This window comes from Lytechinus pictus, chromosome 4, assembly GCF_037042905.1.
Source record: "Lytechinus pictus isolate F3 Inbred chromosome 4, Lp3.0, whole genome shotgun sequence".
NCBI classification, from domain to species: domain Eukaryota; kingdom Metazoa; phylum Echinodermata; class Echinoidea; order Temnopleuroida; family Toxopneustidae; genus Lytechinus; species Lytechinus pictus.
In genome coordinates this window covers 9,943,970-9,963,189 of record NC_087248.1, presented here as the reverse complement: position 1 = coordinate 9,963,189, position 19,220 = coordinate 9,943,970, and the positions used below count along the sequence as shown (strand labels likewise).

Genomic DNA, 19,220 nt, shown 5'->3' with positions numbered 1-19,220 from the left:
ATTTAAAATTTCACTTAATTTCACGAAACAGTTGTATGCACCTACTGTTCTGTTTAAAAATGAGAGAACCAATGATATCACCCACTCACATTTATTGTGTATTTTATCATATGAAATATGAAATATTTTGTTTTGTGAAACAAAGATTTGTTCCTCCCAGAACATGTGGAGTTGCATTTGTTTCTTTTTTGTGTGTGTTAAATCAAGAGGGTCCTTACTGTCAAATATGTAAACAGTTTACAAAAAAAAGAAATAATGACATCATTGACTCTTCATTTGCATACAATTGACTGGAGCATATATCTGTTTTGAAGTCCGATTTTGATGTAGTGCTTTTTTCTCAGCAGATGGAAGGGATAAACAAAGAGATGATGTAGGGCCTATATCAGGGAAACTTTAAAGTATTGGAGATGGAGGATGCATTTAATCAAAATTTGATGGTAATTTCAACTTTTTGTGCAGGTTACTGAAAAAAAAAGTGGGGGGCTGCAACTTAATTCATTTTGTGTGTGTACGTGTGCTGTCTGGTTCGAAGCCGGCCAAGTTAGAAGCTGAACGAGCTGAAACGTTAGAGGGCGACAAACATTGTGTATTGTAACCACAACAACGAAGTAGCTAATCGGCGAGTTGGGTATGAATTTTTAGTGTTTTACATTTATTTTCATGAAAGACACATCACTTTTATTTCATTGTCAGTCATCACCGTGATTTTTTCAAATCTTTGAAATGTTTTTTCCCCCATTTAGTTCGTGTAATGGTAGAGCAATACCCAAGGAACTGTACTCTGTAGCGTCGTTTCAGCGACGACCCGGGCGACGACCCGGGGCACCCGGTGGGTTACCGTAACTTTCATTTGCGTGTACCCCGTAGCTCTGGCTTGGCGTCGCTTGTGTCTACGCTAATTCTGCAGATGCAGCTGACGAGGCCGAGGGAACTTCAAAGTTCAAGTTCAACTTGAATTGAACTTGGTCTTGGAAGCTAGATATTTAGAAAAGATCTCTCTAGATCTATGCAGTGTTTACCAAAGTAAACTATAAAAACTCTTTATATTTTAACAGATCGTCGTACTCTGATAGTCTGACTCTGTCTCTGTCTCTGATTTACTATTCTGCGGGTAACACTAAAAGTAAAACAGCGTGTGAGATGCGGGCGACGCGACCTGCGGGTAGCAAAAATAGTCACATACAAGACAGGCCCTTAACAATGGATGTTGTCATGATTTTCTCTAAGCTATGGACTTGCCTTGGTATCTGGTAAAAAACTGCCTAAATATCTAAAAATTTAAAATCGATGTGGATCTAATCCTGGGTTTTATCTTTTACTAGGGGTTTAAAATTATTTGCACACAAAAAGTCAAAAGTGGTCGCTAATGTAGGACTGTTATTTTGACATTTGGTGTCCTTTAATAGTTTAGTTATTTACATTTAAACAGTTTGTTGGTATTTAGTTCAGCTTTGTTTACATTCTTGATGCTTCTGTTGTCATCCATTTCCTTTTGACTTTCAACCTGCTCCTCCTGTCATTCCTTTCCTATTCAGATGTGTCCAATCAATACATTCCTACATCTGATTCTTTGGTTCAACATTCTTATGTAAATTCATCCCAACATCTCATTCATCTCCATCCTCTGTCACTTATTGGTTATTTTTATGAAATAGACTTCCACTTTTAGTTGGTTCCTCCACTCTTCAAATTGATTGGTTGATTTTACTTGATTTGAATATATGCTTATTTTGTAATGCATTTCTAAGTTTTACTGAGGCAAGGAAGCCCAGCAAATAAATCGGTGCACTATCAGACTTCATTGAGTTTAGTTCAATTATGTTCCTGTGTGTTCCGAGCTAAGTCCATCTCCTCTCCGTTTGCTTCTGTTTGATGTGTGATTGGGCTTGTGTTCGTCCTATCTTCTGTTGGACATTATTCCCTGTATTTTTTTCAACCACACCTAAATTCACTCAACTCATCCCAGCATATCATACTGTAAAATAAGTGATAAAAAACCATACATGTAGCTGCCGCATTCATAGCAGCTGTGTTTATACTGCTGTGCTTTCTTTAGACTTTGCCTCACCTCCTATCTTAATGATGTGCTTATTTTGGTAATGGCATGCTTACTTTTCTACAGGGGAAAAGAACACGGGGGCTGGGGCAACTTTGCCACTGAAATGCTCAAGAGAGCCCTGAAAACTGAAAAGGAGCCTGGAAAATCCCCATTCATTGCAATGTTCAAGTTTATCTCCAGTGTTGCAGATTTAGGAACTAAGTTGTTGAAAGTAGCCCCCCATTTTTTTTATTGCTTGCTATCTTGTTGTATTAGTCCCTAGCTATGAAAATCTCTTTCCTCTCTGTATTTTGTGAAAGGGGAAGTGGGGAACCATCCCAATTATTTTCACTTCCATAATTTGAAATAAAACAAATACAATTGAATTGACCCATTACAATTTTTACACCTTCATCTTGAAAAAAAAAAGTTTTCGTGAAAAACATAACAAATTTTAATAGCTTTTCTAATAATAAGATGCAGCTGATTGGGTTTATATTCTCTTTTTTTTAATATACATGTAGTTTAGTGAGAAGTATGAGTAGCAGTATGGCAGCTACAACAAAGCCCCTTGTTGGCCAGCGTCACATGCAGCCATCCACCTTTGCCCTTGATGGACGCCCAACCTCCAGTGAATCATTTGGTACAATTCGGAGGAAGTTTCTCACGGCTCCTGTCCCAGAGCCGCCATGTGATGCTGATGATCAAGATGAATTCTACAGGCCTCCAAAGGTATGTTACTGTTTATAATTCTTTCTTTATAATACAATCATCACTGAATAGGGCCAAGGGCATATTTTACAAAGGAGTAACAATACATGTAGATTTAATGTAAACTCATATTGCAATTGATCTAGAATTGATTTGTTATAAAGTATTGTGAATTTGAGATCAATCACAATTTGCATTCGTAAGACAGGGCCCGTAACTTGTCATGTTTTTGCTATAGTGGGTTATTTTGTGACCGTTATAATTTTAAATACAAGTTGAATGCATAATTTCTTGTTCCAATAAAAAAAGCAAATGAAAATTAAAGAAATGGAACAATGTAACTAGGAGATATGATGAAAATCATAGTGATAATTACCATTGAAATGTTATAATTTTAACTCCAACAATAGGACCCAACCACAGAGCTTACAGCAAAGCAGACTTGATTTCAGTATTCCTAGTATTCCAAACTTCAAATACATTTTAAATTTCATATGTAATGCTATCAAGTTTAATTTCTTTATTTTAAAATAAAAATGTATGATCCTGCTCAATTCTTCAACTTTGTTCAAGATTGTAATATTTATCTGCAATTTAGATGAAGTCATGTGACCATGTTTGCTTCTACTTACTGTACAGGTCAGTAGTGCAAAGGGAAAGAAGAAGAAGAAAAAAGTCAAGAAAGAATCATTTGATCTGGACATTGACGAGAGGGAGAAAGAGAGACTTAAAGAATTAAAGGAGGTAATTACTACTGTTTCCACAAAGTATGCCAAAATGATGCATAGTGGCTATTATGCAGCTCAGGCTCTTTGAAACCTTTTTTAAATTATTATTTAGAAAGGAAAAAAAAGAACAATGTCTCAACATATCTCTTCTGGACTAAAGAATGCAAAGAATTTTAGTGGAACATCCCTCGATAGATTAAAAGTATCATCTATAATATATTCAGTAAAGTCTCAGAGTTATCAAAGACGCTGAAGATTGTCAAATGTTCATGGAGATATTAATATGTTGGTATAGCTCTTCAGACAGGCACATTGTGATACATCTTCACAAAATTTTGAAATTTACTGAAAGATCTAAAAGTGGTCATCAGACATCAGAGGAGACATTCTTGGGCACTTTGCAGGAAGGGTTGCTAACAAACACAACTCTAAAATCAAACATAAGATGATTTTCAGACCATCAAAAGCAAGCATATGGAGCTTGTGCTGGAATTTTTTAGTTGCATTTAAATGCAGTTTCTTTCTGCAGGAGGTCACAGAGGGATTGGTAAACAGAACACTGAAAGGTCAATGAATGATCTGTCAATATTTTTTTAATTCATTCATGTATTCGTTTGTATATCATCGAGAGTCATGGGGTGGGGGATTTTTGGTGGTTTTCGAAAGTTCTTGTAATTTCTAGACTTGGTTAATAACATATCAGGGACAGTTACTATTAATTGCATGTTGCATGGAGGAATATTATCTTCTCTTTTCACCCACCTTGACAAACATCATTATTCAATCATATTAACACTCAAAGAATTTCATTAAGCCATTGACTCTTAACGCTGAAATATGTTGCAGTGGAGGATCCAGGATTTTGAAATGGAGGGGGCTCACAGCAAATTTGAAACTAGAGTGGAGGCAGACGACAATTTGTTTTACATTTAGATCAGTGGCAGATCCAGGGGGCGGGGCACATCCGGCCAATGCCCCCCCCCCTTTGAGATCTGTTTTCAAAATTTTTAATGTAAATATGCTGTTCTTACACAAGTGTCCCCCCCCTCCTTTTGAAATTCATTGCATGTATTTTTAATGGGAATACATGTATGTTGTTCATACCCAAGTGAGGACTTTTTTGGTCAAATTTTCCTCGGAAAATTACATGTATAGGCCTATGTCTCCCCTTTTTGAAAATCCTGGATCTGCCCCTGATTTATATATAAATACTCAATTTATAATTCTTAGAATATTGAGTGGTGCTTGTGCTCCTTGTGCCCTGACCTGGATCCGCCATTGTGTTGTATTATTCAGTCATTTGAATAAAAACTTACCCCCCCCCCCTCCGTGATAAACCTGTACCCCTCAAATTCTTGATATCATTGTTCCTTATGCTGGCAATCAGTGGTTGGATACAGATGCTGATAAAAGTGGGATACACCATGAGTTGAAGATAGCCATGTTGGTAAGAAAGAGCAAACTATTTATGCACTCTATGCATTGGATCACTTACCCATCACCCCACTCATGCACTTTCTGAATAGTGTGTTATGTCTTTTTTTTCACAGTATATATATTTTGTTTTTTCTGTCAGTAATGCACTAGTAAGTGTTGTGAGTTGCACATTCACATCTGTTTCTGTTTCTTGATAAAATGGCTGTCCAAATGGGGGGAGGGGGAGGGGGAGGGATTCACCAAGATTTAAGTGCAACTGAAAATTACACTTAATTTCCGAGTTACATTTGTTAAATAATGAATCACCGCATTGGTGACATCATTCTCTTGGGGCATGCTCTAAGTAAGTACGGTCTCTTTATTGATGTTCATGTTGGCAGTTAAGCAGTAATTTTTATTTCTTTGTGAAAGGACTCCCTGTCATACCTCAATCAATGATAACCTAGAACAGAGAGGTTTCTGCTATTGCTATTAAAGTCTCACTCTCTCTATCACTCCCCTCCTCCTCTCCCTGATACATGGGGGTGTTTCACAAAGATAAAAGTATAACTTAAATGCTCCCATGTAATGTTAGTTTGCCCCTCAGATGACTTCTAACAAAAGCTTATTAAAAATGTTGATAAATGTGTGTATATACTGTACATGTAAATGTATATGTAACTGCTGTCATTTCATATTTGTGAGATTGATGGCATGATGAAAGTTGTGATATAACTTATTCCACAATTTTGTTTATTTGCAAATTATGTGGGTCTTGTCGCATCAAATTTTGTTTTCACATTATCAGAGCTTCATGTATATGCAAATGATGCAATGCCATATTTATTTATTTTTTGCGATGTTGCACAGATCTTTTTGTTGCTGTTTAGTTTGAATCAAGTAATAATTGTTTTGACAGTTGTAACGTAGCTGAAGTCATCTGTTCATGCACAAATAAATCACATTAAAAAATACATATTTGGTGTACTAATAGCAGTCACCATTAAAAGTTTACAAGGGATCCCTGTTCTGTTTTAGTGATTCTCTTATTGAAAAAAAATATGTGGTTCACTTTCAAAGTTTGATTTTACAAATTCTGTGACATTATTCTTGCACAATCCAATCATGGTGTTTTTTATTGCTTTTTGTCACTCTTTGTAAAATTTAATTGTTGTGGTTTAACAGTTTTACATTGCATTGTATTTCAATCCTGTTTTTGAAACCATGAAAGATGTATGTTCATATTCTTGCTCAATTAAATTGTCATAAATTTCTTGTGATAAATGTACATTTATTCATTAATAATAGTGCACTTTCTTTATTTTCTTTAGATACAGTCATTGCATGATTACTTCTGAGAAATTCTATCATTATTTGTAAAGTCCAGAAGAACATGCATCCAATTTTGCTTATGAAATATTATAAGTCAATGATAAGTTTTTAGGAAAAATACAACTTGTAAGCAGTGATGGTAATAAAAATATAACCAGAATTGAGTATGCTTTGCAGAACAATAAGCAACCAAGTACATTATTGAAAAAGAAATAGGTACATAAAAAAGAGATTTAGGAAATACAGAAAAGAATTTACGTTTTTAGGAGTTTATTAAATCAATATCATAGAGCTTACTGATGTACACATAATACGTATGTACACATACATGTAAGAGAGGATTCTTTTCAATTCTTTAGATTTGGTGGCAGTAAATGTGTGTTCACCAGGTTTTGGTCAGTTCTTTGGTATGGAAAACAAAAATGATAATCTATAGAGTGTCCCCCCCCCCCCCCCCCCGTACATACCAGATTAGCTATTTGCAACAACCTTTGTTGAAATCTTGATTCAAATGTAGTTTGTCTCCCTTTTACCCAATTAAAGAAACACATGAGGGTTTTGGATGATCTCGAGAAGCTTAAAGCTCATTACTATCTTGAGTACATGGATGCACTTACAGACAAGGTGGAGGAGCAGCGAAAAGATATTCAGAGGAAGAGTGAGCTCAACAGAAAACGAAGGCTGAAGAAAGAGAAAAAGGAGGTATTGGAATATTTTATTATTTATGTGTTTCTTTTAGTAATCAATGTTTCTTCTTCTTCTCCACCTTCCCATTTCCCTCCCTTTTCCTCTTCCTCTTCCTCCTCCTCTTTCATATCCTCCTTCTTCCTTTTCTTCTTATCCCCTCCTCATCCTCCTTATTCTCCTTCTTATCCTCCTCCTTCATATCCTCCTCCTTCCTTTTCTTATCCCCCTCCTCATCCTTATTCTCCTTATCCTCCTCCAGTAATTCTTATTAAAAATAAAAAATAAAAAGGGCCTATTGTGCTAATACGTACATGTATGGTGCAATAAGTGTGAATATCTATTTAGATAAGTACTGATAATTTTTTTTTTATCCTCAGATATTTTGATTTTGAGGTATAGCTAGATGCATTCCCTCTTCCTCTACCTGCAATTGCCCAATTCTGTGTTTTGAAGAAAGTTTTATAGTCTCTCTTCTCAATTTTTATTTTTCCTCATATTAGATACATTTCTTTTGTAAGCATTTGCATTGAATTAGTTATTTATTCTGCCTATCTTTTGTGACAGCGAGAAGCAGCTCAGAAGGCTAAAGTCCAGATGCATCATCCTGAGGTCTCTACAGATAATACCTTCTTGAAAGGCTTATCAAAAACTAAGTTCCATAATGTGAGTATGAAGAGCTTTTAGGGGGTGGGGTATTGAGAACTGTACATAAAGAAAATCACCTGCAAGGGCATATATTGTTAAGGTGGTTTATATTTAATTCGTCTATATTCTACTTCTCAGATAGTTTACATTGTATACCACATATTTGGCCAGCAATCAATTTGGCCATGCAGTGATTACATAGAATAGTGATGAATACAAAATATTAAAATGATGATATTGAATTCAGTCTCATTTATTTAGAAAATCCTTTTCCTCTATTATAGATTGTGATCTTACAAGACCATCTTGCGAGGGAAGGGCGCCTGAGGACAGACGAGCATGTGAGGGCGTACTGGGAGCACATGAGCAAAAAGGAGAACTACCGGAAGATCTTTGGCGAGGAAGGAACGGAACACCAGGATGGTGTGGGGACCAGTATTGGGACCAAGCCTACAAAGACAGAAGTGGAGATGGTGGTGCCTGGTAGCGATGCCCTCAGCCAAGGCTCAGGTACATGCCAACATCCTTGTTTGATATATTTCTTTTAGGCTTTATATTTGGAAACTTGAAATAATAATTTTTTTTTATAAATATTTATTTACATCATCCTACATGTATCATCATGAAGGGTTTATGTTCTCTTGCTTTAAAAGCAGTTGGCCGACTACAAGACACTAGTAGTCATATACCACATGAACTTGTTCCATTTGGTCTACTATGAATTTGGTCTCATTGCTGTTTGGTCTTCACCAAACTTTGTGTAGTACCCACTTAATCTGATACCCTTTATTAAAGTCCAATACCCACTTGTTCTAATTTCCACTTCATCTACTTATTATTTTTACTTTGTCAAATAAAAATTTGGTTCATATACAGCCCATGTAATCATACATACCTAGTGGTGTTAGACCTAGTTGATATTGAATAAAATGGATGTAGTCTAACTGGAAGTTAACAAATTGGTAAAAGGGCTAAGTGACACGGTATGGTTACTAGACAAACTGGTTGTAGAAGAACCAAGATTAAAGCATGCAAAATGCGATGAAATGGAAAGTGCATGTAGATGAAGGCGGTGTTGACTGTTTTGCAATTTATTTTTTATTGCATTCGAAGTGAGAAAGAGGTAGAGCACTAGTGAAATGGCAAAGAAGTATTGTAGTAATCAGTTGCCTGTTATGATAATGACTTGACATTTTAACGATTCCTGCATTTATTTACATTCAACTCATCCCAGGATCTGACTCCATCCCTGAGAGCGTCTCCCTGGCCTCCATGCGTCAGCTGGATCCCCACCATCCGGCCTACCTGGACCAGATCCAAGAGGTCAAGGAGCCCTCCAGGCCTAACTCCATGGGAGGACCTTACCTCCAGTCCTGGATCCAACAGCCCAAGACCAAGAAGGTACATATTATAGATGGGATGGTGGGTCCTCCGTACATTTCTCATTTGGATATATCACTTTTTGTTTTTAAGAAGTCAATGCTACTTTGTGGAATTTTAAATGAAATTTTTTCTTTCTTTTCTTAAAGTTATGACAAATAACTATTTTCAGGGGAGCATTTCATGAAAATGTATATAATTTTCTCACATCCAATCGAAAGAAAGGATTTCTAGAAGCTTATAGTCAGTATAGAATTGCTGACTGTTTTATAAAACTGCTCCCTAGTGGATAGATTAAAGACCAAGAAGGTAAAGGTTTTGAAACAAGTGATATTTTTAGCCCAACATCTCAGATTGAATAGTGTCATTCATGAAATGGTTCTGTGGTACCTTTATATAACATACAACACTTTACTGGAAAACTTGTTTGGCATTTGTGGTTACTTGTATAATTTTTTTCATCATAAAATGTCAATTGATGGTTTATCATGTTTTATTTTTTTATTTTTCACAATCATCGCTCTACAGAAAGCTGTACAAGCTGTCATGACTAAGAAGCCTGTTCATCCGAAGGTCCTGGAAATGGAACAAAAATGTCCTAGGGTAGGTATTGTATGTATTGATGTAGGAATGCTGTACTAAATATTTCAAATCAATTTAAGTGAGACTGATGAAGAGATGAAATAACTTCGATTTTCACCAAAGAAATGACCTAATATTTGCAGAAGATGATGATAATATTCTGACTTGTAGAAAGGGGTTACCTATGCAAGATTTGGGTATATTTGGTAAACTACCAGTAACAAAAATTCACTCAAAGGTATCAAATCAAATCAATGGCCATATTTCTAGTCATTTGTTCATTAGTTTGTAACCAACTTTACTTCCAAAACTTTGTTCTCACCTACCCTACCCCCTTCATTCCCCTCTTTATCTCTTTTTTTGTTCTTGCCGATGTGCATGCCTTTCTCTTATGTTCTTTCTCTCTCTCTGTCTCTGTTCATGTGTATGTTTTTATCCATGCCTTCACTTTCTCTCATGTTATCTCTCCCTCTCTCTCTCTTTGGATATCTCCTCCATTTTTCATCTTGTCAGTTTGTCTCCAATACTCTACTTCTTTTTACTCTATTTCACTAGTTAAAATAATGCCTTGATATTGCTTCAAAACCCTTCTCGCAGGTTGAATTCCCTAAATTGGCAGCTTTCACCCTTGACCTTGAGCCTCCGAAGGAAGATCCTGAAGTGGAGCTGATGCGGGAGGAATTCCGGACGAGGGCTCGCCTACGCAACGCTGAAATCGGTCGACTTCGTAAGATGTACCAGTCTTCCCTCACAAACAATGCAGCTACACAGAGGTAAGCTTTAGATGGTTTTGTATTTACTCATGGGGCGTTGCAAGAAACTTACGATCAATTGCAAGTCTATTTTCATTCCCGAAATCAAGCATATGCCCTGCAATTAATTGCAAATTTGCGATTGATTGCTTATCTGCTCCATGAAACAAGGAGTGTAATCTGATTTGCTAAAGTTAAAAGTGATAAATCAACTGTAAAATTGCAACAGAATATTTGCGATTGATTGCAAATATTGTCTTGCAAAATAGATTGTCTAATTCTCAAATAGTCTATCACCATCATGGCAAAACCAATGGGCCCGCATTCTTAAAAAAGGATTGAATTTTACCATGGTACAAAACCACTGACTACGCAGATTTTTGTACATAATTACGCTTATTTTTGTGTACAATTACAAATGCTCACTTTAGGGCGCCGATTTGAAGTGAAATAATAAACCAAATCTGTGTAGTCCATGGTTTCATGGACATGGCACAATTGAAAACCCTTCAAGAATACAGGCTCTCAGGTCTATAATTTTCATGACAGTTTTAAGGAATTAATCTCTATGTAGATGATAATGATTTATGGGTAGCAAAAACAGTGTGACAGGGATTCTCCTTGAAATGTTTAAATTTGACATTTATGTGAAAACAGAGTAATCAACAAGCAATGTGTTGCCATCAGAGTGTAACTAACTGTTGTTTTTTCAATCTTTTTCAGAATATTTGATATGAAAGATGAATTCAGCAGAGTGTTGAATGGACCATCTCTAGGTGATGTGGTGAGTTTCATGTTCTTTTTTCCTTTTGTTATAATCAATTCTTCAATATCATTGTCATGAAAAAAAAGGGAAATTCAGTCATAAAATAAAGATTTTTTTTCAGTGTACTACACCAGCATTCAGCCATTTAATGAGCCACTCTTGGTTAATAAATAGAATGTAAATCAATGAGTTATTTGGTCATACTGTTGCCTGCTGAACCCAGGGAGTTCCCTTACAACATCCATTGTGATATTATAGTATTGGTTTGGTTAATTGTAGGTTGACTTCCAACACTTTTATGGCTTGCAGCTTGCCACACCATTCATCAAGAACAAATTATTGGAATCCTGTGTTAACAAGATTTTTTTTTTTAATGAGCTTTGTTATAAAATTAGGATGAAATGAGGAATCTAGAAATTTCAATGAATAATTTAATTATTTGAATTTCTTAGAAGTAACATATAGCCTAGCATTCCATAGAATGTTGACTAAAATTCTCGTTTAGTCATGAGTTAGATCTGGGTTGTATTATTATAACCATGTACCTTATTGAAATTACTGAATTCAGAAGACAACAGATTGTAGGGGAAATGTTTTCCTATCAAATTTGATTAGCATTTCTTGTTGTAAGAGAAAAAGGTGTAAACTATGTTTGGTACAGTCCAATGTAAAAGAAATTTGCAACATAAAAAGAAATTTTGTGTAGCAGGCATAAAAATATTCTGAGCAAATTGTGATGTGATACCAGGAAAAGTATTCCTTGGATTAATTTAACAATGATGTTTCCAATAGTACCTAAACCCCTTTTCAAGCTAGAATATAAAAACTGCCAATTTAGCCCTTTTTCTTTCTTTCAATTTAATGACAAAGCTGTATGCCCAGGACCCATCTGAGCAGCTTTCCCATATCGCAAGGCGGATGGCTAATGAGGGAGCCGAGGAGGAGGAGGACAGAGTGGAAAGACTAGCCCTGCTTCCTCCCAACTCCTCATCTCCCAGTCAAGGACCAAGCCGTAGCCGCAGCAACCCTGGACAACCCAGCCCTGGTTTTGCTATCGAGAGGATATCTGAGGAAGGAGATTTAGAAGAAGAGGAGGGGAAATTCATCATCTATTCCAGCAGGTCGTCGAGCAGACGAAGTTCCTTGACGTCTACGGAATCAGAGAGGAGGTAATGTGCCTTCTTTATTAAAGCCTTGTTCATACTTGGCTTAATAAATCTTTACAACAAAGTTTGGGAGCAAATTTGGCAATATTTTGTTCACAAATTTATTGAGAAAGCAGATAAAAAGAATGCTTCCAAGGCATTATAAGACTTAAATTTTTGTCTCTTGGCTAGAAAAGCTGCAGTCGAATCAAATCAAAGAGAAATAAGATTTAGTGCAAAATATGCCATGGATTTTTTTTGCACAAGTCTGATTGAAACATTTGAGAGTTGACTGATATAGTGCATATTCATGAACACATATTGAGCAATTTATTGTGTCATTTTCGGTAGTGCAAGATCTGTAAATGGATTTCTTTTTTCAGGGGAGGTGGTGGTTAGTAAGAATTTGAATAAATTTTTCTTACTTGAGATTTGACTGGTATAGTGCATTTTCATTGAAATATTCAGGGTTCTTTATTATGCCTTATTTGAAGATTGAAAATATTGCTGAGTTTAAAGTCCATTGTGTAAAGTTAATCTTCATTTTCAAAGGATGTTTCCATAGACCAAAACAAAAAAGAAAAAGATACAATTATTATATTCATCTATAGTTCAATGTACAAGGGCAAAAAGTTAATTAAAAAAACTCTCAGTGGCTACTTTTTGAGCTCACCAGTTAAAATTGGCTACATTTTCTTAAGTTTATGTTTGACCCTATGGCAATTTTCAGGGGGCTCTTCTGTAGTTTTTCAGGACTCTTAGGGGCCTTTTGGGTGAATTAGCCCTGAGCCCCCATGTAATATTTTCTGAGTAAATACCATTATTTTGGCGTTTTCTTTGTAGGAGGAACATGCCTGTCACTCCTGAACCGCCCCAGCCGCTCCCTCTGACGTTAGATGCAGTCATGGACCACACTGACACCAAGGTAAGGATCGCTGAATTCAACCACTTTTATTTTCTCATTTTGTAAATATATCTTTATATTTGTAAGTCATCCAGTATTCAAAGATCAACATTCATAATGAATTACACCTGCTGATCATATGATAGTCAAGAAAGGTTTACCAGTCATGTATAAAGTTATGCATAACTTTCAAACATCTTTATGAAACGGTCTCTAGAGATATGGAGATGTAATACCGAATCTAAAAAATTGGGGGGGGGGGGGGGGAGTACCACTTCTTCACTAACTCTGTAATCCACATATTCTCTGGCATTCTTTATTTTCTCACATTCCCTTTGCAGATCACTTCCATTTGTTACTTATTATTTCTTCCTTCATTGGTTCTCTGTAACTCCTTTCTTTCTCGTTCCTCTTCTTATTGTTCAGGTTGTCAAGTGCCCAAGCACACTGTGGATCAATTACGGCAAGTTTCTTCCTCCAGTAAAATGATAATTGGAAGGATCCAGAAGGCCGGAGGAGAAAGAGTTATTATCGTTATGGTTGTTACACGTGCTGACACTATACACTGCTGAAAGATGCTCATATTGCGTGTGTCTTTCTTACTCGAACATGATGGTCGATTGTCCAAGTACAACATGGATCACTTGTGTCAAGTTTCTTCCCATAGTTAAATGGCGTTTGGAAGGATCGAAAGAGAGAGAAAGTAACCTGAGGGCATTTCATCAACATTTTGTATCTGAAAGTTTGTCAGATCTGTCAACTTTCCTTGATCATGATTGGCTGAGAAGCATTGTTACTAAGATAACTATCTGATAAAACAGTCTTGTCGGATGAAATTTCTGAGAAATCTTTCGTGAAACGCTCCCTGAGATCATTCTTTTTAATATAATTTCCGGCCTCATACTGTGCCAGAAGGATTTGGAAATGGCCAGTAGAAACCAAACAGCCTGCCCCTCCAGCTTATTTGTCATTTCAGATGCTTAACATTTTTAGTCATGGTTAAATAATACTTTCTGGTTAAACAAGCACTATTGGCAAATTTTGTATTTGATCATCATGCTATTGATCCCTAAAACTGAGAAAATATGGAAATCCAAATAGGAGTCTTGATTGTCTTTAAGCACATTTCCATTGAATTTGCTCCCAGGGGGGGGGGGGGGACCACTTACGTTGACGAGTGGATACCATGCGCGACCAAAAAAACACGTAAAAAGGATGTCTTTTTCAAGATAGGGCACGTTACGTATGTAACGTGATAAGGGTGTCAAAAACACAAAAATAATGAAAAAAGGGTATCTATTTCGCTAGGAAAGCTACGTGTTTAGGGTCAGCGGGGATGATAAAACAAAATTAAAATGTTTTATAAAGGATGTCCTTTTTGCCCCAAACATTACGAGTCCGATTTGCGCCATGTGTAAAGGTAAAACCGACGGATCCGTGACATATAACAATAAAATATCGCTGTACTTGTTTAGGGGTTCATTTCAGGGACTACTTGCCAAGAGTATCGTTTTGTTTCCAATACTTGTTAAGGGTAGGGTTTCACACACCAATACTTGTTAAGGGGTGTATTTTCAGAATATGGAAAATACGTGTTTAGGGTGTTTTCGAGACCCCATGGTCGCGCATGGTGTCCACTCGTCAATAGAAGTGGCCCCCCCGGGATTTGTTGATGTTTAAAGTTCACCTCATTGACATTGAAAAGCAGATTATGTAGCGGTCTCGTTCTGTTTATTAGAAATTGTTCATAGATAAAAAACAAACGAAGAAACAGACAAACTTGAGGGTTCACAGTTGAGCATTTTATTTACCAACATTTTGCAGAATATTGTATACTTTTACATACAATGGAACATATATATCACATTCTCACATCTTTTTGTTGACTGTGCAAGGAATGTGATGTGAGATGACCTATTTTATTGCTACTTTGGTGGAATTCGTTTCCTTGGTACACTAAAACAGCACTCTCAAATTGTGCTTTACTTTTGAATGTGCTACAAATTATATTGATTATATAAATGATTTATTCAAAATCGAATTAAGTCAAGGAGGGTATATAAATTAGAATCTAGGTGATATTAAAATTTAATGTTAATGATGTTGATTTGTACACCAAGAGTAAATAGTAAAAGAAAATGCATTGAATACAAAATTAAAATGTATCATGTTTCCAAATATCCAAAGCTAATGAAATTTCTTTATTTTATCATAAACAAATTATTCATTTGTATTAATGTTTTGATAACTATATTTTAAGTAGATTATGGATAAATTCTGTAATTAATAACAATCAGAATTAAATCTTTCCTGTTAAACAAAGAAAGTAAAGTTGATACATACATGTAGCAAGATAAGATGAATTTTGTCCCAAAAAAAAGAAGAATTGTAAAATGTACATCATTGGATCCTCAATACCTCTCTTGCTGTGAGTGCTTCTATTTTTTATATGAATTTCAAAATGCTTTAATCTTCCTACTTAAAATTATAATTCTGATGAAATTTCAATGTTTAAATCATGTTGTTTGGGGTAGACTTGGCATTAAATTTGATCTGTTTATTGCACCTTTAAAGAGTATTACTAGATATTAACATCTTGATATGAAAATCTATATCATGTTTAGTGCAATGTTCATAAAAGCTGGTTATATTGCTCACAACTGTCTTAATATGAACATGTACTCCCATAACAATAAAGATATCCATTATTGCATTTGGGCCAATATGAAATTATGTATGTCAACTCTCCTGTGTGATGTATGTTTGATCAGCATTATTTCTTTAAAATATATCATAAATTTTATCAACCAAATTAATCAGCTGTCATCTCATGCTTATGCAAATCATGGGTAAAATGTGAATGTGATAATGGTGATAAGAGCAAAAATGTATGGTGGTGGTTCCAGTGGTGGGGGTGGTGGTGATGGTGATTATGGTGGTGATGGTGGCGATGATTTTGTTGGTCTGGTGGTAGTAGTGGTGATTGTGATGATGGTGATCATGATGGTGATGCTGATGATGTTGATAAAAATGATAATTTTATCAACGTGGTGTTGATTGTGATCATGAATGACACAGAAATTCACTGACTATAGCATTGTTATCTTAGCTGTTTTGAATAATACAACTACATCTACTGAAGATTTTGATCAAAATAAAAAATAAAATAACAAGGGGATTATGAAGATTGTGATGATATTAATGATCATGATGGCTTTAATGATTATGAATGTGAATATCATACACTGAACAGGCATTGATGAAATTGGCTACAATCGAATTATACATTTACATCTACTGCAGATGAATATTGATGATAATTTTATTAACATAGGGATGATGATGAATGATATTAGAATTCACCGAGTAGAATTGTTATGGTTGATATGGAATAATACATCTACATCTACTGAAGATGGGTGATAGCATTGATAAAGAGGTACGAGTGAAATTCTGACTGTGATGAGTAGGGGGATAGGTGAAGGGAAAGGGGGTCGGGAAGGGGAGGGAGGCAATGGGATGGACGGGGAAACAGAGAGTAGGAAGAGGGGGTAGTAAAAAAAGAACAGATGTACAGTGACGGAGAGAGAAAGGGAGATATTGTGGTGAGGGGGGGGGGAGGAGAGGAGCGGCGAAGGGAGAGGGGGAAAGTCAGAAGGAGAAAGGGGCTGAGAGCGGAAGGGTATGGGTATTTTTCAATGGCATTATTTTGTTTGCCAGAGTTTTTTTATGGCAAAAGTTTTATGCAACGGGCCCCTGGTACTTAATCAGCGTGATCGGGATCATTCGCATGCAGTTCTTTGTAAAATGTTGGCACATAATCGTCGTATTTGGCCAGATAAAAGTTACCAGCAACAGGGTCCCCTAGATCGTGTTGCGAAGCGAAACGTATAGCTCTCCACCTGATTCTCCTCTCGCTGTTGCGGGGTCTGTAAGCATCCTCTCCCGAGGGTGGGGTCAGGAGACCTGACTGGCGGTAGACCAGAAAAACGTACCGATGGAGACCTGTAACATATAGACAATAAAATATCATAATAGTTTGGTTTAAAAAAAGGTGAATTAAAGATGATTATTTTTTTTCAAATAGTGATATTCAGGGACAGTAATGGTCTTGTGGTGGTGGTGGTGATGATGATGATGATGATGATGATAGTGAGGATGGTGATGATAATGCTACTTGCTTTAAAGATTACTCATGATAATGACGACGAAGACAAGGATGACTATGATGATGATGATGATGATGATGACAATGATTATGATATTGATGGCAACGGTGGTGATGTGGATGACGAGGAGGATAATAATTATGAAGATGACGAAAAAGATGGTGGTGACGATGACTGTCTTTACGTTTTCTAGATAAAGATGGTAATATAATGCTGCTTGATATGAAGATTACTAATGATGAGGACGACGATGAGGAAGATGGTGATGATGATGATGACGACGACGACATTGATGATGATAAGGATGATGATGATGACGATGATGATAATGATGATAATGAAGATGAAGACGAAGATAACTTTTAAATGGTGATGATGCTACGAGGGTGACGAACGTGACAAACGAGATAGTGGTGATCATGAATTATATCTCATACGATTAAATGAGGTTTACGTCTAAGACACAAATTAATTTTAGGTTCCTACCTGATCCTTCTCGGGGTCCTGAGCCAATGTGCTCCGCGTGAACTTGACCTTGACTGACCTCACATCCTGGTATGTTGATAACTAACCAATGAATGACCTCTCCCACTGACCTATCCTCTCTCGATGGAGCATCCGGGTCAATCATCACTAGGGTATATAAAGCATCAGGCTCGGATGGCCAGGAGAATTTTGTCGGTGGGAATTTCACCTACGAAATTGAATGAGATATATATAGATTTATTTGACATGCTCAGTATGATTCATTTTATTTTGACTCAATCCCAAGGCATATTATACAAAACATCAGTGGCGCAATAAAGGGGAAGAAATATGGCAAGTGTCAATGATTCATTTGAAGAAACCTTGAAAGCAAGTGAGATAAATAAATTGAACTGAACAGGAATTGCATATAATTCAGGGGAAGGGGAATTAAAAAAAAATTAAAGTTTAGTTATGATGAACAAGTAAAAAGACAGTATGACGGATGAGGTGCGATTTATGCGCTTGCTCCCTGTACCCCCCCCCCCCCCCATTTATAGCATTATATTGTATAAATTGAATGGATTAAATCAAAATTAGAATGGAATAATTCTAGTATTGGATTGAAAATGTGTGTTTCGTGATAAAAATAAAATTTTCTCAGTAATCAATTGGAATATTTGAGAGATATTTATATATTGGCCCTATACTCCAATATACATATTTTGAATCCTAAATTCTTATAATCTTCATTCTAAAGTTAGTGCAAATTAGAGCACAAAATCGATTGAGGGGAGAATAGTATATATTCTTTAATATAATAATTAAAAGATATTTCCATTCCCGGGAATCGCAAACCAATTTTCTATGATGATTCGGCAAAAAATTGTAATAAACCACAAAACTACACACATTTCAAGACAAAGTGTAATTTGATCCAATTTTTAATAATGAATTCAATACAACTTGTGTTGATTTTATTCCAGTCTATCACTTATTTCCATAGAACTATATAATTAACCATCAAACTTTGAATAAACATTGAAATAATCAAGCAACACATACCTGGGTAGGAGATAGCTCGTTGCCCATGTTTGCCTTGACGTCATCAGACCAGACGATCTCGGCGACGTGCTCGGGAACGACATCGATGACATCGGGAATTATCTCATGTACCTCCATTATGACGAAGAATCGAGACAAAAAAAAGCGATTAGGAAAAAAATAAGAATGTATCTATTTTTTAAAGCACCACAACGAATATATTCCTGATCACCGTGATGATGATGGGTGATTTCAGCCGGGATTGTCGACAGCTTTCTGATTTCTAGTGCATACCTATAGACCTATTTCGATAGCCAACTGTACGAGCTTGACCATGGCTCATATTAGAAGTTTTTTTTTTAATTATTATCTCGCCGTTCTGTTGTTTTGCAATATAGTCCTGCATGAGTAGTGAGACTCTTGAAACTCCTCTGTAGTTTGATGGAATGAGGC

General features: G+C 36.1%; 2 protein-coding genes across 8 annotated transcripts; one reads left to right on the top strand and one right to left on the bottom strand.

The window, feature by feature from the left end:
- The first annotated feature begins 301 nt into the window (after positions 1 to 301).
- Positions 302 to 15,901, top strand: LOC129259054 (uncharacterized). 7 transcript variants are annotated; one of them, XR_010293350.1, is made up of 15 exons: positions 369 to 440; positions 2,566 to 2,773; positions 3,392 to 3,496; positions 4,868 to 4,927; positions 6,772 to 6,930; positions 7,480 to 7,578; positions 7,845 to 8,070; positions 8,795 to 8,961; positions 9,469 to 9,543; positions 10,120 to 10,295; positions 10,998 to 11,058; positions 11,911 to 12,209; positions 13,029 to 13,110; positions 13,516 to 14,228; positions 14,668 to 15,901. XR_010293350.1 is itself a non-coding variant. In XM_064098339.1 (14 exons), exons 2-14 carry the CDS (start codon positions 2,579 to 2,581, stop codon positions 13,576 to 13,578), a joined length of 1,767 nt encoding a protein of 588 aa, XP_063954409.1. In that variant the 5' UTR covers positions 389 to 440; positions 2,566 to 2,578; the 3' UTR covers positions 13,579 to 15,901. The 7 variants fall into 7 exon arrangements, 4 of the variants coding, with proteins under 4 accessions (XP_063954409.1, XP_063954408.1, XP_063954407.1 ...); XR_010293349.1 differs by lacking the exon at positions 369 to 440 and adding an exon at positions 462 to 631; XR_010293351.1 differs by lacking the exon at positions 4,868 to 4,927 and having other exon boundaries at positions 302 to 440.
- On the bottom strand, positions 14,870 to 19,220 carry LOC129258469 (protein D3-like). The gene is made up of 3 exons (XM_054896733.2): positions 18,789 to 19,220; positions 17,745 to 17,952; positions 14,870 to 17,094 (listed from the first exon to the last, which is right to left on the bottom strand). Exons 1-3 carry the CDS (start codon positions 18,903 to 18,905, stop codon positions 16,853 to 16,855), a joined length of 567 nt encoding a protein of 188 aa, XP_054752708.2. The 5' UTR covers positions 18,906 to 19,220; the 3' UTR covers positions 14,870 to 16,852.

Excerpts from the sequence above, each read along its gene's own strand:
- LOC129259054 (XM_064098336.1), top strand. The coding sequence starts at position 1,204 with ATGGATGTTGTCATGATTTTCTCTAAGCTATGGACTTGCCTTGGTATC. Across the intron at positions 3,497-4,867 it reads GACTTAAAGAATTAAAGGAG|TGGTTGGATACAGATGCTGA; the intron begins GTAATTACTACT and ends GCTGGCAATCAG. Across the intron at positions 7,579-7,844 it reads CAAAAACTAAGTTCCATAAT|ATTGTGATCTTACAAGACCA; the intron begins GTGAGTATGAAG and ends CCTCTATTATAG.
- LOC129258469 (XM_054896733.2), bottom strand. The coding sequence starts at position 18,905 with ATGGAGGTACATGAGATAATTCCCGATGTCATCGATGTCGTTCCCGAG. Across the intron at positions 17,953-18,788 it reads ACGAGCTATCTCCTACCCAG|GTGAAATTCCCACCGACAAA; the intron begins GTATGTGTTGCT and ends TCAATTTCGTAG. Across the intron at positions 17,095-17,744 it reads AGGACCCCGAGAAGGATCAG|GTCTCCATCGGTACGTTTTT; the intron begins GTAGGAACCTAA and ends TATATGTTACAG.